At 43.3% G+C, this 26264-nt stretch overlaps 1 protein-coding gene across 1 annotated transcript; it reads left to right on the top strand.

Annotated features, from left to right (window-relative positions):
* On the top strand, positions 1 to 24620 carry LOC119088484 (disks large homolog 5-like). Its single transcript, XM_037208294.1, has 4 exons — positions 1 to 58; positions 22076 to 22238; positions 23594 to 23722; positions 24428 to 24620. The coding sequence occupies exons 1-4, from the start codon at positions 1 to 3 to the stop codon at positions 24618 to 24620; spliced, it is 543 nt and encodes a 180-aa protein (XP_037064189.1).
* The last annotated feature ends 1644 nt before the right edge of the window (positions 24621 to 26264 follow it).

Raw genomic sequence — 26264 nt, 5'->3', positions numbered from 1 at the left:
ATGGTGAAGGAGCGGTTCCGGGAGACGGATGTAGCTAAGAAAACGGAAGACGCGGCCGGTGATGGAGGCTGAGGTCCCGGGTCCCAGAGGGTTCCAGGTGAGGGACAGTTGTGAAGGGAGCGGAGAGAGAAGTTCCAGGATGGGATTTCAGATCTTACCGGGTCCTCGAACTGCGGCAGAGAAAGTGGGAAGGACCGAGCAGTGTCAGAACGGGCGTTCTGAGCCAAGATGCCACCTCCCGAAGCCCCGCGCTGACTCCTCTCAGGAACTTTTCCCTGGCACGAGGAGACAGAGTGTGTTGACCCGAGGTTGTCAGCCAGAAAGTGGGTTCACAGCGGCTAGGTGGCAGGCTGAGATCCAAGCTGCTGTTCCGGGCCCTCAGCTTCACAGTTAATTATTAAACCATAGCCCTTCCTTATGAGTTTTCACTTTTTCCCCCCGTACCAGACCAGGTTTATTATTAAAATAGCTGTATATGAAGAGTCACAGGAAGAACAAAAACGGTAGGCACTGTCCCTAGGAGTTTCTCCTCTTCAAAATACAGCAGCTCAATTCAAATGAATTCCCCAATGTGAAGTGAATGCCTATATATATTTACTATACTGTTTCTAGTATGAAGAGTATATAGTATGAAGAATGATTCGAACTGTACATACATATTGACATGGTGATACATGCCTGTAGTCCTAAGATTTTCAGACAGCTGAAATGGGGAACCGCTTGAACTTACAAGTTCAAAGCCAGCCTTTCAACTCTAGGAGATTCCAGCTCAAACAAACAAGCTAACAAGTAAACAGAAATCAAGGATGGCTCAGAATCTGCCACTGGCAAGTATCCTAAACATTTAAAATCATTTCTATTGCATATATTCAAATAATTTAATATTATTTGTTTTTTTTTAAATGTGCATTAGTGTTTTTCCATGGGGAGTCTCTTTTTTTCCAGTCCCCTGGAACTGAAGTTACAAACAATTGTGAGCTGTCTGAGGGTGCTGAGAGTTGAACCCAGGTCCTTTGGAAGAGCAGCCAGTGCCCCTAACTGCTGAGCCATCTCTCTAGTCCCTTATTTGGTTATTTTTAAAACTGCCCATTCTTTCTCTCTTTTTCTTTGCTGTCCCCACAAATGAGGGAGGTAAACACCTGGCCTTTGGAATTCTTGGTATTCTGCAACTCTTCAGAAGCTGGCCACTTACTTTGATCCATTAAAGCCATTGACTGAAATAATCTGTGGAGTGGAAGCAAACTCATACAGCAACAAAACACTTAAAATTGCATTAACCAGCAATTCAACAATGCAGACTTAAAAAAAAAGGACTGAGATATAGTTAGTTGAAAATTCTATAAACTACCATATCTTGTTTCTAATACAACTATACCAAACACTAAGTAACTAAGAACATTATTAATAAATCCCATAAACTTTCAACACAGCATATATTTACATTCAGGCTTTCAGCAATGGCTTTCCTCAAGAGCTCCTCTTCTTTCTCCTCCTGGCTGTTTACCCCCCCTAGCTTCCTGCTCACTCATTTTGAGAGCCAAAGCAAATTGTTCTTCTGACATCTAATTTTTCTTTTAGCCAAACACTTTGATCTGTTGGACTGTTTTGTCTTCATTTTCTGCAATCCTTTCTCCTCTTTTGCTTCCTCTCCATCACTATCAGAGATCACTATGAGTAGGTCCTCCAGTCTACACTTCTTCTTTATACTGACACAACTGCTGGCTTCTGGATCCTTCTTCTCCAAGTTCTGGCTTTCAGGGGCTTCTTTAATTTTTTTCTTTCTTCCTGGCATAATTTTGTCTCTCGCTGGCAGCTCCGCAGAGCGCCTCCTGAACTCTAGGGGTTCGAGAGCAGACGCAACTCCTCAAAGTGAGGAACGTGCCAGGCAGCACAAACTGCGAGTTTTCACTTTGTTTGTTTGTTTGTTTGTTTGTTTGTTTTAAAGGCAGATCTGTTCATTTTTAAGGAGCACGAGAGAGTTTTGAGGCCAGTGTTGAGCACTGAAGATTCCTCAAGAATGCAGCATTTGCTGCTTGGTCTAGTGGAGAGCAGTCATATCCGCCATGGTTGCAGCAAATGCAAGGACACACAGGGGATAACGGGAGCACACGTAATGTGGTGCTCAAACATACCTGCAGGAAAAATACCCGTATACATAAAAAATGAAATATTAAAAAGGGGGAAAACAACAATGAAAATAAGATACAAATGCAAGTCAGGGGCTTATGAAATGGCTCAGCAGGTAAAGAGTAGTAAAGCAGGAGCTCTTACAAATTCTTTTTTAAGTCAGAGATACCCTGGTGTTGAGAGATGAAGGCAGGTAAGTAGGTAGATAGATAGAAGGATGGATGGATGGATAGATAGATAGTAAATAGAGAGTAGATAGATGGACAGATTTATAGAATTATAGGCCTATTATCCTGATGAACCTATAAATACAAATTTTCAATAAAATATTTGTAAATCAAGGTCAGGATCACATCAAAAATATCATCCACCATGGTCAGGTTGTCTTCACCTCAAACATGCAAGGATAATTCAACATACACAAATCAACATATTTATTCCACCACATAAAATGAATAAAAGGCAAAACAACATGATCCTCTGAGTATATGAAGAAAAAGACTTTGTAAAATCCACTTTCATCAATGATAAATGTCCTGTAGTATCTAGGGATATATAGGATATGTTTCAACATAATAACATCATTGTACAACAAGCCCACAACAGCGTCATTCTAAATAGAGAAAAACTCAGAGCAATTCCAAAAAAAAAAGAAGGAACAAAAAAATTCACTCCTTCCACTCCTATTCAATATAGTACTTGAACTCTTAGCAAGAGCAATAAGACAACTGAAGGAGATAAAGGGGATATAAATGGAAAAGGGAGAGTTAAAATGTCCTTATTTACAGATGATATGATTCTAAACAATTAAAACTTAAAATTATTAGAAGTCCCTTAAGTCTGATAAATAAATTCATAAAAGTGAAGGATTGCAAAATTAACACACAAAAGTCAGTGTCCTTCCTGTATACCAATCACAAACATACTGACAAAGAAATCAGGGAAACAGTTCCACTCACAAAGGGCTTAAAAATATATGACAAGGGCTGGAGAGATGGAGAGATGGAGGCTAAGAGCACTGACTGCTCTTCCAGAGGTATTGAGTTCAATTCTGAGCAACCACATGGTGGCTCACAACCATCTGTAATGAGATCTGGTGCCCTCTTCTGGTCTGCAAACATACAGGCAGACAAAACACTGTATACATTAATAAATAAATAAATCTTTAAAAAATATATATATGACAAGACATTTTATATAAGAACACTTTAAAAGCATGCTATTAAATAATATATATTCCACCCTTTCTATGGAACTTAACATAAATGTTCTATTATTGGGCAAAGGATAATTTTTAAAGTGGAACAGGCAGGAACATCCAGAGATAATTTTAAAAGGATAAAGTAGGGAAGCATGATATATTAGAGAGAAACATGATATATGAGATAGAAAAAATAAAAAAAATACTTTAACAGAGAAATGTAAGCAGTGGGTGTGATTGGTAGATTTGATATTGCAATAGATTTCAGTGTCCAGGAACTTTGTAATTGGTGAAAAAAGAGGCTACAGGCTGGAAGAAGGATGGGCTATAAGAGCATGCCCTGAGAATATGTCAAGTGTTCTAATTAACTTTTTATTGTGATAAAAGCCCAAAAAGTCAATCTAGAAATGTGAATGGTTTATTGAACTCACAGGTTGCAGTCCATCATCAAATGAAGCCAAGGCAAGATCCCAAAGTAGGTGCTAGAAACCACACAAAATACTCTTTACTGCTCTGCTCAGCTAGCTTTCCTCTGAGGCCCAGGATCACCTGCTTAGGGATGGCACTGCCCACAGAGGGCTAAGCCATCCGCCATCATTTAGCAACAAGAAAATGCCAAGGAAGCATGCCTGCAAGCCAGTTTGATGGAGTCAAGTCTTCAACTGTGTGTCAAATAGACAGCCAAGATTAGCTAGCCATCAGAGCAAGCCAGAAGGGGAAATCATAAACTTCAGCTTACTGCAAAGAAAATTGACCCTGCATGAATAGGATTCTATGTCCAATGTGAAATTTCCATTGTAGGAAGAATGATTCAATATGGTTTATGTCAGAAGTGAAATAATCATTAAAATGATGTGTATTTATAAGCCCAAGCTGTAGGGAAGAGGGGCTGGCTAGAGAAACCCATCCTGACCCTGGAGCCCAGAATTAGGGAAGGACGGCTCAGATAAGGCCAGTGAGAGAAACACAGTTTAGCTCAGATCAGAGCCATCTCTGCCCTTGTCCAACTGACTTGTGAAATCGACCAATCACAGAGCAGGACAGCAGAATCCTGGCCCTAGGGCCCAGGATCAGGAAAAGAAACATAGCCTGTGTTTGGGACCTGGGCCAGAGAAATGAACACTTTATCTCCAAACCCAGAACCCAGGAAATATGCCCTGACTCTGAAACTAGTAGCAAAATAACATGCTAGGGCCCTAGAATCAGTCAGTAAAGGAAATGCACCCTGGCCTTAGAGGTAGTATCAAAAAGCCAAGAAAGGCCAGTGAAAGAAATGCAATTTGACCCTGAAATCAGGGCCATTTCTGCCCCTTGCTCACAAAACTGACCAATTCCTGGGCAAAAGGTATACTAAACAATGACAGTGGACTCTATCCCTTAGACATCCTATATAAACCACACTGCCAGGTCAGTTGTGAGCTGTTCTCTCCACCCTGGTAGAGGCAGCTATTCTCCTGGACTCCTTCTTCCCAAATAAATCTCTTTCTCAAAAGAGTATTGGGTAAAGTCCTTCATTGACTGCTGAACAGAAGAACCTTGCTGTGACATCCCATAGTGGACTCAGCAAGGGGGCAGCTGAACAGAAGAACTTTTCTAGGACGTCCCATAGTGGACTCAGCAAGGGGGCAGCTGAACAGAAGAACCTTGCTAAGACGTCCCATAGTGGCCTAAGTGAGAGAGAGCCGGTAACACTGAGCCAGAGATTGTGGCTCTCCAGGAGAGGAGCAGGACTGCTGTGTCCTGCAGAGAGACCATCCCCAATCACACCAGGTATATGCTGACTTTCCTGAAGAGTCAGGATACCCTTCCTTGCTGAAGCAGTTCCAGGCCTGACTATCCTGAGAAGTCAGAAAACCTTCCTTTCCAAGATTGGGCTGTTTCTTTGCAGTCCCAGCCATCAGAACTCTGCTAAACAGCTCCATGTGTCCAGAACACCTTCAGGGCAGAGCTGTTGTTCTAAGTAGCACGAGGTGTCCATGATACCTTGCCCTCTAGGGCTGATCTGTCTCCAGTTCAGCTATCACAGCTGGGCTAAACACCTTCAGGGCAGAGCTCTTGTTCTGAGTAGCTTGAAGTGTCAGGGATACCTCGCCCTCAAGGGCTGAACTGTTTCCTTGCAGGTTCAGCCATCAATTTACTAACATTTTGGTGCTGAAACTCAGGACAACAAACCTAGAGTTTTTGCAGTTAGCTTAAACAAGCCACAAAGGAAAAATTGGTAAATTAGACTATTGAAGCCCGTTCTAAAGGCTGCAGTGTAACATGGGAAGGAACTGCTGGCTGACAGCACCTTTGACCATCCTTCCAGTGTTTTGATGGAGAGGTTCCTATCAGAAGACCTACCCCTTACTACAGAGACCCAAATACAACCCCGAGTCATCAACTGCATGCCAGAACTCATGTTCTAGAGAAATGGAGTAGTCCATTCTGCTTGATGATTTGGGGAAGGCTAGATCCCATTTTGAGAGCCATGGATGTTGAAAGCTTCTAAAGCAGCACCAGGCACATTGTCTATTGTCATTATTCTTGGAGACACACACTGCAGTACCCACACTTATGCTAGTGTCAATGGTGAGCTCTGCAACATGATTTCACTCTGGAGTACGATTTGTTTCCTATTGCTGCTGTCTCCAATCCTGCCTCTTTGACCATCAGAGAAAATTCAAATCTTAATAAATCATTTTGCTCTTAAAGCAACATAAGATTTATGACTGCTGTTTGCAAGGAAGACCCCACATAAATTTCTTCTGGGTCTTCCAATTTAAATAGATTAATCTTTGTCAGAATGCATGAAGTGAGCAAGATCTAGTCTGAGGAGTTCAAGTCCAAATTCATGTGGCTCTTTCTGACAAGTACAGTGTGTTTGCTTTCTTCTCTTTTCTTTGAAGAGAACCCATTTTCTATGTCTTAGACCCTTTCCACCACAGTTATTACCATACATAGCCTAATTATTTGAATTTCAAATGTACAATTATAGAGAGAGACCCCATTGTTTTGTGTCTGGTTATCAGGCTGATGCCCTCCTACCCAAGAAAACAAAGACTGGTATTCTATCCTATTTTAGCAACCCATGACCAAAAAGAGGCCACTAAAAGTCATCATGACCATGAGATCTACAAGTGATTTAGATATGATTTTTAATTATCATCACTTCTTATCAAGAACAAGGGAGCCATTTTCTCATGAATACTACTGAAGAAGGGAATAAGACTGTGATGACTATTCATGGATGTCAACTTGACTATATCTGGGATTAACTAACAACCAAATATAAAGGGTACACATGTGGGAGATTTCTGCTTATTTTGAAGTAGGAAGATCTACTTCTAGTCTGGACCTTTGAGGTAAGAAGACACACCTTTAATTCAGATCTTTAATCCAGATGTAATCTGGACCACTCCTTCTGTTGGAAACCTACAGGACATGGAAGAAGGAAGCTTTTACCCTTTCTCTGCTTGCTCTGTCCTTGTTAGCACATCCATTCCTTCACTGGCATTAGAGCCTATTTCTTTAAGATTCTAGCATATACTTGACAAGTTGAGACATCCAGTCAAGTGGAATGAGCACTGACTGGATTCTTGGACTTTCCATTCATAGCCAGATATTGTTGGATTAGCTAGAGCGCAGCTTAAAAAACCTTTCTAACAAATACCTTTTCCATACAGAGGTTCATTTTATAACTTCTGTTCTCTAGAGAACCCTGGCTAATACACAGGATACATAGAGATGATATCCTAGAGCAGTTATGGCCTCATAACAGTCTCAGCTCACTTACAAATTCCCAATACTCACCTTCCCTTAACCTTAGCCTTTCAAGGTGCTTGCTCACTTCAGAGAACTCAACCCTCCTTCTCCACAGCATCCTGATATAATTCCTTGACATACTTTATTTTTTATATTATTGGTTATGGATGTTAAGGAGGGGAAGAACCATTCTTAGGCAGTGCTTATAAAGTGAGTGTTCAACTCCCCATGGGTAAGGTAGTGAAAAGATTCTAATGAGGCCGACAGAAATCTCTAGCTTTGGAAGGAGGAGGTACCGAATGGCTTTCCCTGTGTCAACAGGAGAGACTCCTGGATAGAAAACCTCAGCTTCTGGTCAGTTCATGGAGAACTAATTAGCAAGGAGGCAAAGGCTGTGACCCATGATATCAGGAGACCCTTTGCTGGATATTCTGTTGTATCCTGGACAGGTCTTGGAATCCCCAGTGATGTCACTAGTGTTGTAACAACGACAACATTCTTTAGAAAATTTGTTCCTTGACCACATGCTTTGCCTGTAGACATGTCAAGATTGAGAGGTCTATTTGGGAGAGGGAATGGACAGCATGGAGAGGCCAGAGTGAGGCAGAAGGAAGCTACTCCTAGGTCTCTCTGGAAACCATGGAAAAATAAGTGGTCCTGGGGAAAAGGCAGTGAGTTCTGGGAAGGGGCTTGGGAGTTTTCTGGATGTTTTGGGGCTTGAACCTTCCAGGGATAGGACTTGGGAACTGCGAGCTTCTTGGAAGAAATAGGCCTATCCTACTTCTCTGGGGTCCTAAAGAGCAGACCCAGATAAAGCATCCATGATGATTAGTTTGGCAGAGTCAGGAATTGACAAGGCTGAAGCTCCTTTGTTGGGTACCCTCTTCTTTCACTCTGAGAGGGAAAGGAGGCACAGAGGAACTAAAGAGATTGCTGTACCATAACTGTGTTTCACATTCACTGGAGTCCTTTACTTGTGTGCCAGTAATAATAGGGAAAGGAGAGTACCCTGGCAAAGTCATAGGTTCTGATACTTTACATTATAACCACTAGCAGGGCAGGATCCACCCAGTGCTACTGTCTTCCAAGGATCCCTAAACTTTTGAGTTCCCTGTTGTGCGTGGTACACAGATCAGTTCAACTGTTAGATTCAGTGGAACTGGAATGAGACTGTCCTCTTACTGGTAGCTCTGAATGTCCTGGAATGTCAGTGAGGATGGCTTTGTGAATCTGGTGACTATGTTCTGCCCCTGCCTGGCTTCTCCATTAACATGAGACTCTGAAGCATAGAGCAAGTGACCTGGGCATCCTTATACTGCCTGAGTGCTTGTGGACAGTAGCAATTTTCTCCAGGCTCTGAAAGCACATGGCTGAGGGCTCTGAAGCCAATGTGGATCCACTGCAACTGTGAGTAAGTCTTAAGAGGTTGTCCACTGTGTCAGTTTGTCTAGGGAGACAGAGGAAACCATCTGACTTCTGAGACATCCACCTCCCTATAGAGAGATGAGAGAACTGACATCCACAGAAGTGGAGACTCAAGGTGGGCTTTTAGAAACTGGGCAAAGTCTCATCTGTCAGTCACTTTCTGTGCATCCTTCACTGTGTAAGGATTAACTGAGATGAGGCAGTGTGTAGAGCAGACAGTGTCCCTTGAATTCTAGAATTGGGTATTACTGAAATAGCTCACCTTGTCTAGCATGACTTGTCAGTGTGATATAACATCTGAAAAGACACAGTTTGCCTCACATCACTCATTTGTTCTGGGATCCACCAAGTACACTTCTGAACCCACAGTATAGACTTCTGGTGAATTTCATATGGACTAAACATGGTGCTAGTTCTTCATTTTAGGGCTGTCAGTAAATTCAAAAGTGTGAAGTGGGACTCTGGGAAAGGTCTATGGTAAAGGACCCCTAATAATCTGTCCTCTTGTGCCCTTTGCCTGCCTCTCTCATGCTCGAATGGATGTTGTAATTTAAGCTGGCTGTGTCACCTTTCCTAAGGCCATGCACATTGTCACGGGTGTCTCCAGTCAAGGAATTTGGCTTTGTGTAGCTTTAGGGGTAGCACCACAGCAGTGACACACTACATACTATTCCCATGACTATGACACATTTGATTTTCTGTAAATGCCTTTGCATGTCTATGTGTAGCTTCTCACTAGCTATTTGTCTTTCTTCAAATTCCACAAGCACTCAGGCAGGAAGGGAGCCTTACATTTGAGGGAATGTTTGCTCCTGTGTCTCAGGGCTCACATGGAGAGCCCCAGTCCTTATCATCTCCAGCCTGACATGTCACTAGTTGATCACACATTTTCTAACATCATGAGGGCTGGAATGTATTCTGCTGATGATTAGGGGTAATTTTCCTCATTAACTACAGGACTTACATTTGTTCTGACAGAGCGCCCACAACCTCCAACACTCCCAAATACTATAACAGCCTTGGGGATTCTCCACAATGTGCTTGTTCACATCAGGGAACTGATCTTTCTTCCCCACCATCCTGACCTAATACCCTAGCAACCTTTATTTCTCATGTTATTGATTCGAGATCTGAAGAAGTGATGAGCTATTTCATCAGATGTGTTTGGAATAGAGGCTTCAACTTCCCATATGTGAAGTAGTAAAAATATTCTAATGAGGCAGAGAGAGGAGAGAGAGAGAGAGAGAGAGAGAGAGAGAGAGAGAGAGAGAGAGAGAGAGAGAGAGAGAGAGAGATCCCTGGCTTTGTAAAGAGGAGGTGTTGGAGGTCTTTCTTTCTGTTTCTGGATAGGATCCTGAGAAAGTCAACATGGATTTTGGTGCATTGCCAAAGTGCTAGTTAGTAGATAGGTGAGGCCTCATGTAGATGACCCTAGTAGTCCTTTTTCTAGAAAGTCTGTTGTATCCTGGAGAGCCCTTGGTATTCTCTGTGATGTTACCAGTGTTGTGGCAACACCAAATGCCTGTAAGGTATTTGTTCAGTGCCCATAGACATGTTGGTAAGACTGAGCTGCTGCTTAGGAGAGAAAATACAGAACATGGAATGACCAGAGAGAGGCAAAGGAAGCTTGCTTTTGGTCTTAGTGTCAAACCTGGAAAAATAAATGGTTCTGGTGAAGGAAATGAATCCTGAGCAGGGGATAGTGAGGTTCCTGGAGGTAAACTTGAGCTTCATTCATGTTCTGTTAGCTTCTGGGAAGCAATGGGCCTATCCTGTTTCTATGAGCTTCTTAAGAGCAGACCCAGAGTCAAGAGTCTCTGATGGTCAGTTTAGGAGAGCCATGAATTATTCAGGCTGCAGCTGCCTTTTTGGGAACTCCCTCAATTCATTAAGACTGGAAAAGAGGGGCAGAGGAACAGATGGACTAATGAGCTGTCCCTCTCTGGGTAGGGTGTTGCTGTACTTAATCCCAGTGTATTCCTACAGTTTCCATGGGAATCTGATGCTAATAAGAAGGGAGGGAAACTCCCCTGACCATCTACCAGGGCCTCAGACATTCAGATGCTTTGGAACTGGGCATGTGTGATCAGGACTTGGTGTGGCTAAGCTTTAGGGACATCGAGACTTACCTGCATCACATCAGATATGAGCTGACACTGTCCTCCAAATCTACATGGCTGGGATACATTATGCCTTCCAGAACCATGGGATTACACTAGGGAGTGAGGCACAAACCTAGCCATGCTAGTTGAGGACAGAGACATAGATCATGGGCACCAGTTTGTGTATAGCTGTCCTGATCTTTGGGAGTTTCACTGGGCCCCTAGGATTTCCTCTTCCTCAGGCTTCTTGGGACTCATCATGGACTCTATTAAACTTAAGCCATTCAAGTATACAAGTTCAATTTTCTTTATCTACTTTCAGGGACTACAGAGGAGGCAGCATCCCAAATCTGCAACTTCACTGAGCAGTAGCAACAGATGAAAAAAATAGAGAAACTCACCATCTGCCTATATAATATGACATGGGAGAAAAATGAGCTGCATGGAATCCTCACCAATTACATCAACAAGAATTAGAACAACAGGTAGTCATTATGCCCAGTTCTCTGCTGACATCTTGACACCACAGTATCAAGCCCAGTTTTCCTGAGAAACAGGAGACTGTAAATCCAGGGTGTCCTGATGCCTAAACTAAACTTCTTGACAGACCTGGTTTCCATGGGACCTGTAGACCGAATTTATTCCTGTTGGGACTTCTGCCCTCCTTCCAGGAGTGTTTGCTCTCTACCTGCTGATGATTTCCCAATACAATGAACAATTAAGAACAGGTGTGGACTGCACCCTGTTCTCAGGGGTACAGGTTCCCTTTTGGCATCAGGGTTTTCAGAAGTAGTTTGATTCTCTCTGGAATTTGGTTATTCTCTAGATTTGGCCTGCCTCTTAATGATGCTGACTTGGCTACTGAGAGCCCCATTCTTGGCCTGTCTGTGAGACTGGGAGTTTTCAAGGCTGGTGGTACTTGGAGGTAGGGATGGCAAAGCCCCAGATGAGGGCTCTCTGGGGCTCACCATATTTAGGTGGTTGTTCAGTTATATCAATGTCCAGGTCCTATGAGAGTGTACTCAGCTACAGAAGAATGTACATGTGTTGAGACTCAAGAACAGACTGCTGTGGAAGGAGCAGACTGAACTGCAAGAGTCCTGTGAGGAGCTGAAGAGGCTCTTGTAGAGGAGGCTCATGAGATGATCTGTGACCCTTCTGCTGAGCAGCAGCACGTAGGCTGAGACAGCAGGGGCAGGTGCCCACCTGTCCAAGCATAAACAAAGAAACACCCATATAACCATCCACCCACCCATACAGACTCCCACCTACATACCATCCAAGTGTTGATTTCTGTGATCATTCCCAAGTCTTTCTGGAGAGTTAACCTCTTGCAAGAATCTGGATGATTATCAAGCAAACCCTCCTGCTCTGCCAGAAGCTGCAGTACATTGAGAGATGGGTCAGTAACATATCACACACATACATGTCATTATGATCAGAGGGCTGCTATGCAGGGAGCTACTTCGGGAACAACACAAAGCTTTCATTGATGATGTCAGTGGCCTGTGGCTCATTTGCTTTGCAATGGTCATGTGAGATTACAGGTAGGAAGCAGCCTGCAAGGACTGGCGTCCAGCCCCAGTGCCAAGTGAGTGGTTTTCATTGTCAACATTTTGGGTGGCATGCGGTCTTCTCCTTCCTTCCTGTATCCCAATGAGTTCTCTTCCTTTTGCCAAGCTCTTGGTTCAAAGTGACAGATGCCTGAGTACCACCTTCTCAGTCCTTTTTTTCTGGGCATGGGGCTGGAGAGTCCTCTGGGAGCATCCTGGACTTTCCAGTCTGGAGCTGCCTGGATGACCATACATATGGAAGGACTTTGACAGGGTGAGGGTTGGGGTGACAGATTTGAAGCTGCAAGAAAACATTTTCTCCAATCCCCTCAACATAGTCTGACTGAGCTGTGTGCTGCCCTAGGAAGTTTTAGGCCCCAAGAGATGGATTGCCATATTGTGGGTCTCAGTTGAAACACCTGATGTACATAGTCTAAATTCAACTGTTCATTCAGCATGATGTCCTCTTCATTGTTTCCTGCTCACTTCTGATTTCTGTGGTCTATGTGTTGTCTGTGCAGGCATGTGTAAATGTGTACATTGGTCGGTGTGTTCAGAGGCTACATAATGAAATCCCTGGAACTCTTTTATTCCCTGGAGCTCAGGCCTTTCTCTGAACCTGAAATTTTCTCTTTTGGCTAATCTGGCTGGCCAGCACTCTTTGGATCTCCTCTACTCCAAGGTAGACCTTGTGTCTTGTTTATTCTCATCCAATTTCTACAAGTTTCAATTGTTCAGAATGAGGAAGGCTGTAGTAGCTTTCTCTCTCTTCATTTACTTTTATTGTTTTGGTGTTAACGTATTTTCTAAAAAATAACAAAAATCAAACAATACAGATGTTTTTTAAAAAATAGTAGGCACAAAGCCAGAACCACGGGAAATGTCTGGTTTGTCTCGTTGGCTTCACAACACAGAATCCCACAGTGCATCTTCTTGGTGACATTGTGTTGCTGACTACATCACATGCATGACTGTATCTTAGAACATTTCCCTCTCATAGCTGTGTAGAGTGCTGCAATCCTGAAAAGCAGTATAGGTCACTTCACTGGCCTCCTTCTGACTTAGATTGGGGCTATTTTCATATCACATGCACTGCAACCTGTTATAAACTTCCTGGGTTTTGACCATGGTTCACTTTCTTTCTCTTGAGCTAGGCAGGGTCTTCTGTGGAGGAGCCAGGGTAGGTTTAGTAAAGAGACTGTGATGGATCAACTTGGAACCCGTGTGATCAGTGAGTTGTGGGATAGACAAAGCTCATGAAAGTAAAAGTAAGTGCAAACCAGAGTAGTAGAGCCTGGCTGAAACTAAGTGCCTTGTAGACAGCAGGGACAACCCACTCCCTCCCCCTGCAGCAGAAGACTTTCTGAAAGGCAGCCTTCTCTCCCTGGACATTTCTGGGATCAGTGTGTTTGTGTGTGTGAGTGTGCGTGCGTTCGTGCGTGCGTGCGTGCGTGCGTGTGTGTGTGTGTGTACCTATATATGTTTTTGTGTGCCTCTGTTTGTGTCTACTGCCTCTTGTGTGCATGATAGTGTCACTTTGTGTGTGTGTATGTGCTCATATGTGGTTGTGTGTGTCTATGGTTCCTGTATGTATAGATTTAAGTGCTTGTGTGTGTATGTCTGTGAGTATGGATGCTTATATGTGCAAGTATGTGTTTAGATGCATCAATATGTTCACTTTCTTGTGTGAAACATCTTTGATGATGATGGAGTCCAACTTTGTTGAAAAAGTACTGTGCACACTCACTTTGCATCCATCTAATATTGTATGCTGCTGCCAATCTTTCTACATGTCCACCTTGCTCTCTAGGACAAAAGGACACAAAACTACTCTAAGTCAATGGTTTTCAGGTAATTGTAGAGGGAATAATATTTATCTACAAGAAAAGTCTTTGGAGCATACCAAAGAAATATGGTACAGGAAGATGAGGCGGAGGCCTCTGTGGCAAATCAAGGTGTCTGAGAGGCAAGAGAGGCTGACTGAAGATTTGTGTCCCTTCTCTGCTCTGGGTGAGTGGTGACTGCATACTCAATGATCATTGGCTCACTGTGTCTTCTGATGCCCTGTCTTGTCATCATCCTCATTGCCTGCTACCACTTTCTTTCCACCTTTACCTAACTTTTCTCAGTTATCATTTTCCTTGAAGGTAGGACTGGATTTTATTTGTTGAGGGATTTTGACTTACAGTGTGGTTCTAGCTACATCTAAGTTCATCAGAACTTCCCTAGCCATGCTGTGGTGTGAGAATGGGGCTGTCTCAATGCACACCCTATGCTCATGAGGGTCTAAATCACTCACTACATTCTGTGTCTGTAGCGCTCAGTAACTGCCTTTCTTCAAAGTTCTTCACTCTGAGTTAAAATCAGCCTCATGGAGGGTTGGGAGCAATGAGGATTCTCAGACATTGCTGGTGGTATAACATGATATAGCACATTGAGAAGCCACAGACTCTTCTTCAGAAAGTTAAACTGCAGTTCTCAGGTGAACCAGTGATTCCAGAACATGAAGTAGGTGTCCAAGGAGAAGCTAGGGGACATTAGTGTTGTAGCAGAATTTGTCAGAGTAGCCTCAAAGTAGAAACTATCTAGATGTCTATCATTCACTGAGTTAAAAAGTATAAATTGATTGAGCCCCTCCATGAATTATTGTTCAGCATGAAATAATACAGGCAATAATTTGGCCCTGATATAGTTAGCCTTTTGTTGCTCAAAGAAATCATTGACATGATCACCTTATAGGGAGGAATTGTTGATTTTGACTTGATTTTTGAGATTCTCCAGGTTCCTGGGCTTGTCGGGTTTCTCGTTTCCTGAGCTTATTTGCTCTAACGTGAGGCAGCCTGTGGTAAAGGGAGCTCCTTTTGGAGGAAGTTTATCACCTTGGGGTCAACTGGGAATTAGTGAATAAGACCAGTGAGCTGGTCCAGTTGTCCTTTGCTGGGGAACATTCCTATACTGCACAGCCTGGGGAACTTCCTAAGCAGGGTTGGCTAACCAACCAGTACCCCAGAGGTCCACATGTCTGTGCATTAGTTTTACAGGAGAGGCACTTCAATGTTTGAACTGCCGGTTTCTCATGGCAACTGTATTCTTCTCTCATCCTAAAAAGTTAATTTTCTTCTAGTAGTATTCCTGGTGATGGCTTCTATATTAACATTAGCTGGGAAATTAAACATGTTACTGCATTAGAGTGTGCTTTTATGTATGCAGACATGTACTGCTGTGTGTTCATGTATTTATGTGTGTGCATGTGAGGGAGCAAGCCTCCACTGAGAACATAATCTTCTAAAGAACAGGCTCAAGAGAGCCTGGATGAAAGACTGAAGGACCTGCTGAAGCAGAAGGAGCTGGTCATCTAGCAAGAGGACTTGGCAGAAAAGCTGCAGCATCACTCAATGTCTCTGAGATGAGGTGGTTGCTCAAGCTTGGAGGAACAGTTAGAACCATGTAGGTCACATGTCCCTGGATCTCTGTCCTTTTGGGGGATTCTTCCCATCTTGTTGGCTCTCAGCCAGAACCAGGGAAAGAACACCTCAGGGTATTGTGCTGGCTCAGTCAATAAGAACTTCTCCAGGTCTGTAGTTCTCTTTCTTTGTTGCATCCTTGTTTGATTTAGGAATCAGGGTTATTGTAGCCTCATAGAAGGAGTTTGGTAATGCTCCTTCTGTTTCTATTATGTGGAACAATTTAGAGAGTATTGGTATTAACTCTTCTTTGAAGATCTGGTAGAATTCTGCTCTGAAACCATCTGGTCCTGGGCTATTTTTGGTTGGGAGACTTTTAATGACTGTTTCTATTTCCTTAGGGGTTATTGGACTATTTAAATAGTTTATCTGGTCTTGATTTAACTTAGGTATGTGGTACCTATCCAGAAAATTGTCCATTTCTTTTAGGTTTTCCAGTTTTGTGGAGTAGAGGTTTTTGAAATATGACCTTTTAATTCTCTTGATTTCCTCAATGTCTGTTGTTATGTCCCCCTTTTCATTTCTGATTTTGTTGATTTGGATTCTCTCTCTGTCTTTTGGTTAGTTTGGATAAGGGCTTGTCTATCTTGTTGATTTTCTCAAAGAACCAACTCTTTGTTTCATTAATTTTTTGTATTATTCTCTTAGTTTCTAATTTATTAATTTCACCTCTCACTTTGATAATTTCCTGGCATCTATTCTTCCTGGGAGACTTTGCTTCTTCTTGTTCTAGAGCTTTCAGGTGTGCTGTTACTAGTGTGGGATTTCTCCAACTTCTTTATGTGGGCATTTAGTGCTATGAATTTCCCTCTTAGCACTGCTTTCATAGTGTCCCATAAGTTTGGGTATGTGGTGTCTTCATTTTCATTGATCTCTAGGAAGTCTTTAATTTCTTTATTTCTTCCTTAACCCATTGGTGATTCAGTTAGCATTATTCAGTTTCCATGAGATTGTAGGTTTTCTGTAGTTTTTGTTGTTGTTGAAATCTAACTTTAAACCATGGTGGTCTGATAGAACACATGAGGTTATTCCAATTGTTTTGTATCTGTTGAGATTTGCTTTGTGGCCAAGTATGTGGTCGATTTTAGAGAAAGTTCCATGGGGTGCTGAGAAGAAGGTATATTCTTTCTTGTTAGGATGGAATGTTCTGTAGATATCTATTAGGTCCAATTGGGTCATGACATCAGTTAAGTCCTTTATTTCTCTGTTAAGTTTCCATTTGGGAGATCTGTCCAGTGGTGAAAGTGGGGTGTTGAGATCTCCCACGATTAATGTGTGGGGTTTTATATGTGGTTTAAGCTTTAGTAATGTTTCTTTTACATATGTGGGTGCCCTTGTGTTTGGGGCATAAATGTTCAGAATTGAAACTTCATCTTGGTGGATCTTTCCTGTGATGAGTATGTAATGCCCTTCTTGATCTCTTTTGATTGATTTTAGTTTGAAGTTTATTTTTTTGGATATCAGGATGGCTACCCCCACTTGTTTCTTAAGACCATTTGATTGGAAAGTCTTTTCCCAGCCTTTTATTCTTAGGTAGTGTCTGTCTTTGAATTTGAGATGTGTTTCTTGTTTGCAGCAGAAAGATGGGTCCTGCTTTCGTATCCATTCTGTAAGCCTATGTCTTTTTATAGGTGAATTAAGTCCGTTGATATTAAGGGATATTAACGACCAGTGATTGTACATCCCTGTTATTTTTGGTGGTAGTGTGTGTGTACTTCTCTTCTTTGGGGTTTACTGTTGTGGCTTTATCTATTGCCTGTGTTTTCGAGTGTGTATCTGACTTCCTTCGGTTGGAATTTTCCTTCTAGTGCTTTCTGTAGGACTGGGTTTGTGGATAGGTATTGTTTAAATCTGGCTTTGTCTTGGAATGTCTTGTTCCTTCCCTCTATGATGATTGAAAGTTTTGCTGGGTATATTAGTCTGGGCTGACATCCATGGTCTCTTAGTGTCTGCATTATATCTGAACAGGTCCTTCTGGCTTTCAAAGTCTCCATTGAGAAATCGAGTGTTATTCTGATGGGTTTACCTTTATAGGTCACTTGGCCTTTTTCCTTTGCTGCTCTTAATATTCTTTCTTTATTCTGTTCATTTAGTTGTTTAATTATTATGTGTCGAGGGGACTTTTTGGGGGGTCTAGTCTGTTTGGTGTTCTATAGGCTTCTTGTATCTTCATAGGCATTTCCTTCTTTAAGTTGGGAAAGTTTTCTTCTATAATTTTGTTGAATATATTTTCTGTGCCTTTGAGTTGGTATTCTTCACCTTCTTCTATCCCTATAATTCGTAGGTTTGGTCCCAAATTTCTTGGGCATTTTGGTTCATGACTTTGTTGGCTTTAGTGTTTCCTTCGACTGATGAAACTATTTCTTCTACTGTATCTTCAATGCCAGAGATCCTCTCTTCCATCTCTTGCATTCTGTTGCTTATACTTGCACCTGAAGTTCCCGATCTTTTACTTAGGTTTTCTATTTCCAGCATTCCCTCTGTTTGTGTCTTCTTTATTTTTTCAATTTCCCTTTTCAGGTCTTGGACTGTTTCCTTTATTTGTTTCATTGCTTTTTCTTGATTTTCTTTCAGTACTTTATTGTTTTCTTCTAGTACTTTATTGTTTTCTTCCAGTACTTTATTGTTTTCTTCCAGGACTTTGTTTTCTTGCAGGACTTTATTGTTTTCTTCTAATTTGTTTGCCCTTTCCTCTAGTTGTTTACAGCGTTCTTCCAATTTTCTTGTCTTTTCCTCTACACAAGTCTCTACCTTCTTCATGATGTTACTCATAAGGCTACTTTCTTCTGCTTCTTCCAATTTTTGATGTTCAGGTCTAGATGTTGGAGGCGGGCTAGGTTCTGGTGATGCTGTATTGCTCTTCATTTTGTTGTATGTACTTCTGCCTTGACGTCTGCCCATCTCCTTGCGGTTCCTTCTTGATCTTATCAGTGTACTTGGTTCAGAAAGAGCTGACACATTCAGGAAGTCTCTCTTGTCCAGATGGGAGGATAAGTGCCAATGTTAGGCAGTGCTTATAAAGTGAGGCTTCAATCCCATATGGGTGAATTACTGAAAAAATTTTTATGAAGCAGAGAGAAATCTCTAGGTTTGGATTGAAGAGGTACTGAATGACTTCCTCTGTATCACAAGAGAGACTCCTGGAAATTAAACCATAATTTCTGGTCAGTTCATGGAGAACTAATGAGCAAAGGCGCAAAGGCTGCCCCATGACATCAGCAGACCCTTTGCTGGGCATTCTATTGTATCCTGGACAGCTCTTGGAATCCACAGTGATGTCACTAGTGTTGTAGTAACACTGACTGCCTTGAGATCATTTGTTCAGTGACCACAAGCTTGGCCCCTAGACATGCTTTCCAGACTCAGAGGTCTGTTTGGGAGAGGGAATGGACAGCATGGAGAGACCAGAGTGAGGCTGAAGGAAGCTGGTCCTGGGTCTCCCTAGAAAACATGGAGAAAATGGTCCTGGGGAAAACACCAGAGTAAGTTTTGGGAAGTGGCTGGGGAGGTTCTGGATGTGGTGGACTTCAGCTTTCCACAGCGAGGGCTGAAGAACTGGGAACTTCTTGGAAGGAGGCACAGAGGAATTAATGAGATTTCTGTACCATGACAGTGTTTCCCAGCCACTGGAGTCCTTTAGTCATGTGCCAGTGATAATAGGGAAAGGAGAGTACCCTGGAAAACCCTGAGGTTCTCATACTTGACATCACAGTCACTAGTATGGCAGGAGCCCCCAATGGCTGCTGTCTTCCAGTGACCCCTGAGGTTTCTGAATTACCACCAGTTGATGGCACACAGGTCTCCAGTTCAGCCTGAGAGCTGTTAGATTCAGTGGACCTGGACTGAGACTGTCCCCTTCCTGCCAGCTCTGGGTGTCCTGGACTGTCAGTGAGGATGACTTTGTGAATCTGTTGACTATGTTTTGCCCCTGCATGGCTTTTATATTAACATGAGATTCTGAAGCACAGAGCAAGGGACTTGGGCTTCCCTACACTAACCAAGTGATTATAACAGTAGCAATTATATCCATGCATCTGAAAGCACATGGCTGAGGGTGCTGCAGCCAAGGTGCATCCTCTACAGCTGTGAGTCTTAAGAGGTTGTCCACTGGGTCCTCTTGTGCAGGGAAACAGAGGAGACCAACTGAATTCTAAGACATCCACCTCCCTATAGAGAGATGGGAAACTGACATCCACAGAGGGGAGACTCAAGTCTGGGCTTTCAGAACCTGCCTGGGCAAAGTCTCATCTGTCAGTCACTTTCTGTGCATCCTTCAGTGTGTAAGGATTCACTGAGATGAGGCAGTGTATAGGAAAGGTGCTGTGTTTTGACTTCTAGAATTGGGTATTACTGAGATAACTCACCTTGTCTAGCATGACTTGTCAGTGTGATATAACATCTAAAAGGACAGTTTGACTTACATCACTCATTTATTCTAGGATCCACCAAGTATACTTCTGAAGCCACAGTCTAGACTTCTGGTGAATTTTCAATCCAAACCAAACATGGTGCTAGTTCTTCATTTCAGGATTATCAGTAAATTGAAAAGTGTGAAGTGGGGCTCTGGGAAAGGTCTATGGTAAAGGACCCCTAATAATCCGTCCTCTTGTGCCCTTTGCCTGCCTCTCTCATGCTCCAATGGATGTTGTAATTTAAGCTGGCTGTGTCACCTTTCCTAGGGGCATGCACATTGTCACAGGTGGCTCCAGTCAAGGAATTTAGCTTTCATATAGCTCTAGGTGAAGTTCCACAGTAGTGACACACTACATACTATCCCCATGACTATGACACATTTGATTTTCTGTAAATGCCATTGCATATCTGTTTGTGGCCTCTCAATAGCTATTCATCTTTCTTCAAACTTTAATGCAGGAATGACCCATCATTCTTCATGGGAGTTTTTGCTCTTGTGTCTGAGGGCTCCCCTGGGGAACTCTGGTTCTTATATCTGCAGCCTCACATGTCACTAATTAATCACACTTTCGATATCTACAATGGCTGGAATGAATTCTGCTGAAGTTCAGGGGTAATTTTCATCAACTATGGGACTTATCTTTGTTCTGACAAGACACCCACAATCTCCCATCACACTAACAGACTTGTACATCCTCCACAATGCGTTTGTTGCTTTCAGGGGACTGAACTTTCCTCCCCACCATCCTTACTTAGTTACCTAGAAAGCTTTTTTCTTGTGTTATTGACTAGAGGATTCACGAGTTGGATGAGCCTTTTCCTGGGATGTTTTTGGAAGTGAGTCTTCAACTTCCTGTACATGAAGTAGTGAATATAATCTGATGAAGCAAAAAGAGATCCCTGGGTTTGTAATGAGGTGATGAAGATCATCCCTTGTGTTTTTGGGAAGGCTCCTGGGATAGGCAATATGGCTTCCAGTGAATTGCAGAATATGTAGTTTGTAGGTGGGTGAGGGCTACTGGTGGTGAACCCAATAGTTCATTCTCGGGCCAGCTATTGTGTTCTGGAGAGTCCTTTGCATTTCCTTTATGTTACTTGTGTTGTGGGAACACCAAGTGAATGTAGGGTATCCTTTCACTGCCCATAGACATTTCAGCAAGACTGAGAAGGCTGCTTGGGAGAGAGAATGGAGAACAACGGGAGACCAGAGAGAGGTGCAAGAAGCTGGGCTTCAGTCTCAGTGTAAAACATGGAGAAATAAATGGTTCTTGGGATGGCACTGTGAGTCGTAGGAAGGAGCGTGGGAGCTTTCTGGAGGAAGTGAAGCTTGAGCTGAGCCTTCCAGTAGTGGGGTTTAGCATCTGTGAATTTCTGGTAAGCAATGGACTTATCCTGTTTCTTTAGGTTCCTAAAAGCAGACCCAGAGTCAACAATTTCTGATGGTTATTTTGGGAGAGCCATGAATTTTCAAACCTGAAGTGGCTTTTCTGTGAGATCCTTAATCTCTTTCTGAGTGGAAAGCAAGATCATCAGGAGGAAAGTGGTGATGAATTAGGTGTCCTTCTCTGGGTAGCATGTTGCTGCTCTTCATCCTAGTGGATTCTATCAGTTTCCATGGGAATAGGATGCCAATAAGAAGGGAGGGAAAATCCCCTGACCATCCACCAAACTCTCAGACATTCAGATACTTTGGTCCTGGATACATGTGATGAGGACTTAGTACTGCTAAGCTCTAGGGACAATAGGACTTACCTGCACCACATCAGATATAAGGTGACACTGTCCTCCAAATCTACATGGTTAGGCTATCTTTTGCTTTCCAGGGCTGGTGGACTGCATTAGAGAGGGAGACACATGCCTACCCATGGTGGTTGAGGACAGATACATAGCTCGTGGAACCAATTTGCGGATAATTGTCCTACTCTGGGGCCCTCAGTGTGTCCCTAGCATTTCCTCTTCCTGGGACTTCCTCTTGGGACTAGCATGGATTCTCCTGGCCCTATGCCATTCAAGTGTACAAGTTCACTTTGCTTTGTCTTCCTGCAGGGACTACTGGGAAGTCACCAACCCAAACCTCCACCTACACTGACCAGGAGCAGCAGATGACAAGGTTGGAGAAACTCACCCTTCAGCTACAGAGTATAACATACAAGCAAATTGAACTGCGTGGAATCCTGGGCAGTTATATAGACAAGGATTTGCAGAACAGGTAGTCATTATGTGCAGGTCTCTGCTGACCATCTTGACCCCACAATGTGTAGCTAAGCTTTCCTGAGGAACAAGAGGCTGAGCCTCCAGGGTGTCCTGGTGCCTAAACGAATTTTCCTGAGTGCACAGAATTTGGAACCTGGGTACGTGTGAGATGGGGACACAGGCTATTCTTATTCATCCAAATGAAAAGCAGAGCCTGTGGCCTGAATCACAGTCTGAGGATAGGGACAGTAGCGTGTGAGCTCTCAACATGCATTTCAGGAGGCCTTGACCGGTGTTGGCTTGTGGGAGATGCTAGGTTCTGTGAGTTTGTAGTGAATCTTTGACTTGACCAGCAAATGATTGTGACCAGCAGCTGAACGGACCTTGTCCCATTCATCCATCTCAGTTTTTGGCTGGAAGGCCTGATGCTTATCACTGCTTCTCCCTTGTCCTGCTCCTCATACTTTGAGGCAGTTCCACCTACCTGCATTTCATGGGCAACTTGAATATATGTGGTGTGTTTGTGTGTGTAGGAAGTAATAGCCTGATAGTTTTCTTGGCACCTCCCTATAATGAGACAGTGAAAATTGTCTGTATTTCATGGGCATTCTGAGTATATGTGGTGTGTGTGTGCGCGTGCATGCATGTGTGTGTGTATGTGTTTGTGTGTGTTTACACGTGCGTTCATTCGTTCATGTGTTCATGCATGCATGTGTGTGTGTGTGTATGTGTGTGCATGTTTGTGTGTGTGTGTATGTGTGTGCATGTGTTAGAGGGCAGGAGGGTGTGTGTGTATACTCCTGGGTTTTTAGGGTCTGTGGCAGGGCCTGAGGATTTGCCATTTTCACATTTTCCAGGGGATGCCAGTGATGATGCCAGAGAGCTCCACTTTGAGAAGCTCAGGTCTTGGCCACTTTTCTCACTTTGGTGGAACATTGGAATCCCCTGTGGAGTTTATAATGCCTTCCTGAAGTTGGGACTCCTCCCTGGAACTACTCAACGTATGCTCTGGTCCTCTGTGTATAAGGAGGAGTACCCAGGCATGAGAATACTTGTTATAAAGACAGGAAAAATGTCACCATAGGTTTCTGGTAGCACCGGATATGTGGCACAGATTCCTGGGGTGTTCTTGGAGAGATCATCTATAGCTCCAAATCCCCTGAGGGTGCTCATGCAGTCCTGGATAACTCCTTCTTCTTCTGGCCTGGGGACATGATAGGAAGTTTAATAAGCACCAGGAGGTCCCAGTGTATAAGTGCCAGGCTGTGTCTTCCATGGCACTGAGGAGTCCAGAGCATAGCCTGATTCCATATGATCCTTGTGGTCTGTGTTCATGGGGTCCTTTTCTCCTGGGGCCATGCCCTACCACAGGCTGAATTCTTTTGGGATGCTGAAAAAGGAGCATAAACAGGTGACGTCAGACTTGCAGAAAATGCCCATGGAGATCAGTGACGGTGTGAACAAGGTCAAACAGCTGATTGAGGAGAATGTATCCTACAGGTATGTGCCTGATTTATCTTGGGAGGGACGTTTTTTGGTTGTTTGTTTTTTTTTTGTTGTTTTGTTTTGTTTTTGTTTTTTTTTTTTTGCTATCTTTCTCTTTCACCCAAAGTTAGGGATCTGGTTCTTTCGTGTCTGCCTCTTAGCAAGCAGCCTGACATGTGGTCCTTGGCCTTGTGCCTCTTGGACTCAGTTTAGCTAAATGTGAAAAGACACTGACCTTCCAATCATTGTCCTGTCACCCTCGGGAGACCCTTGATAGAAAAATGGTTTGCACCATGAAGGGAAGTCAGGTATCCTAGTACCTCTGGGGCTCTGACCAGGGCTTCCCAGAGCTGGTTTCCATGGGAGCCAAGGACAGAATTGATTCTGGTTGTGGCTTCTTCCCCCATTCTGAGATTGTTTGCCCTCTACCTGCTGATGTTTTCCCATACCATGAACAGTGAAGCACAGGTGTGGGTTGCACCCTGTTCTCAGGGGGACAGTACCCCTTTTGGAATCAGGGTTTTCAGAAGTATTGTGAATCTTTCTGGAATTTGGTTACTCTCTGGATTTGGCCTGTATCTAAGTGATGCTGTCTTGGCTACTGAGAACTCCATTTGTGGGCTTTCTGTGAGTCTCAGACTTTTCAGGGCTGGTTGCACTTGGAGGTAGGAATAGCAAAGGAGGCTGGCTGATGCTCACCATGTTTTGGTGGTTGTTCAGTTACCACCACAGCCAGGTCCTCCGAGATTGTACTCAGATGAAGAAGAATGTACATTTGTTGAGACTGAAGAACAGACTGCTGTGGAAGGAGCAGATTGAACTGCAAGAGTCCTATGAGGAGCTGAAGAGGCAACTGAAGGAGAGCCATGAGATGATCTGTGACCCTTCTGCTGAGCAGCAGCAGGTAGGCTGAGGCAGCAGGAGCAGGTGCCCACCTGTCCAACCATAAACATAGAGACACCCATATACCATCCACACTCATCCAGACTCCCACCTACATACCATCCAAGTGTTCATTTCTATGATCACTCCCAAGTCTTTCTGGCGAGTTAGCCTCTTTTAAGAATCTGGATAATTGTCAAGCAAACCCTCCTGCTCTGCCAGAAGCTGCAGTACATTCAGAGAGCTGGGTCAGTAACATATCACACACATACATGTCATTATGATCAGAGGGCTGCTATGCAGGGAGGTACTTTGGCAACAACACAAAGCTTTCATTGATGATGTCAGTGGCCTGTGGCTCATTTGCTTTGCAGGGGTCATGTGAGATCACAGGTAGGAAGCAGGCTTCAAGGACTAGAGCCCATTGCCAGTGCCAAGTGAATGGTTCTCATTGTCAACGTTTTGGGTGGCATGTGGTCTTCTCCTTAATTCCTGCATCCCAATGTGTTCTCTTCCTTTTGCCAAGCTCTTGGTTCATAGTGACAGATGCCTGAGTAGCACCTTCTCAGTCCTTTGTCTGGGCATGGTACTTGACTGGTCTCCCATCCTGGAGCTTCCAGTCTGGAGATGACTGGATGACCATAGATGTGGGAGGACTTTGACAGGCTGAGGGTTGGAATGACAGATTTGAATCTGCAAGAAAATATTTTTTCCAATCCCCTCAACATAGTCTGACTAAGCTGTGTGCTCTGCTAGGAATTTTCTAGGCCCCAAGGGATAGATAGCCGTGTTTGGGTTCTCAGTTGAAACACCTGATGTGCATATTTTAAATTCAACTGTTCATTCAGCATTATGTGCTCTTCACTTTTTTCTGCTCACTTCCTATTTCTGTGCTCTGTGTGTGACCTATGCAGTCGTGTATAAATGTGTACATTGGTTGGTGTGTTCAGAGACTACATAATGAAATTCCGTGTTATCATCTGTTGCTCGCTCCCTTGTTCCCTTGGTCCCAGGGCTTTCAATGCACCTGAAATTTTCTGTTTGGGCTAATCTGGCTGGCCAGCACTCTTTGGATCTCCAGACCTCCAAAGTAGACCTTCTGTCTTTTTCTAATCCAATGTTAGAAGTTTCAATTGCTCAGAAAGAGGAAGGACATATTTGTTTTCTCTTCTGCTTATTTACTTTTATTGTTTGGATACTAATGTGTTTTCTAATAAATAACAAAAATCAAACAATAAATCTATTTAAAAATAAACAGCAGGCTTCTTTGCTTTCACTGCACAGAGCTAACACCACAGGAAATGTCTGGTTTGTCTCTGGTTTCTCAACCGAGAATCCCACAGTGCATCTCCTTGCTGACATTGTGTTGCTGACTATATCATGTGCATGGCTGTGTCTCAGAACAGATTCCCTCTCATAGTTGTGCAGAGTGCTGGGTTCCTGAAAAGCACCGCAGGTGATGTCACTGGCCTCCTTCTGACTGACATTGGGCTGAGTTCATATCATATTCCCAGTCTTCTGTTGAAAACTTCCTGGTGTTGACCATGGGTCACTTTCTTTTTCTTGGGTTATCAAGGTCATTTGTGGAGGAGCCAGGATAAGTTGAGTGAAGAGACTATGATGGGTGAATTTGGAAAATATGGAGTCAGGGGTTTTTGTAATGAATAAAGTTTGT

Source organism: Peromyscus leucopus, chromosome 9 (assembly GCF_004664715.2).
Source record: "Peromyscus leucopus breed LL Stock chromosome 9, UCI_PerLeu_2.1, whole genome shotgun sequence".
NCBI classification, from domain to species: Eukaryota; Metazoa; Chordata; class Mammalia; order Rodentia; family Cricetidae; genus Peromyscus; species Peromyscus leucopus.
The sequence above is the reverse complement of the archived record's forward strand: the minus strand, read 5'-3'. Positions and strand labels throughout refer to the sequence as shown.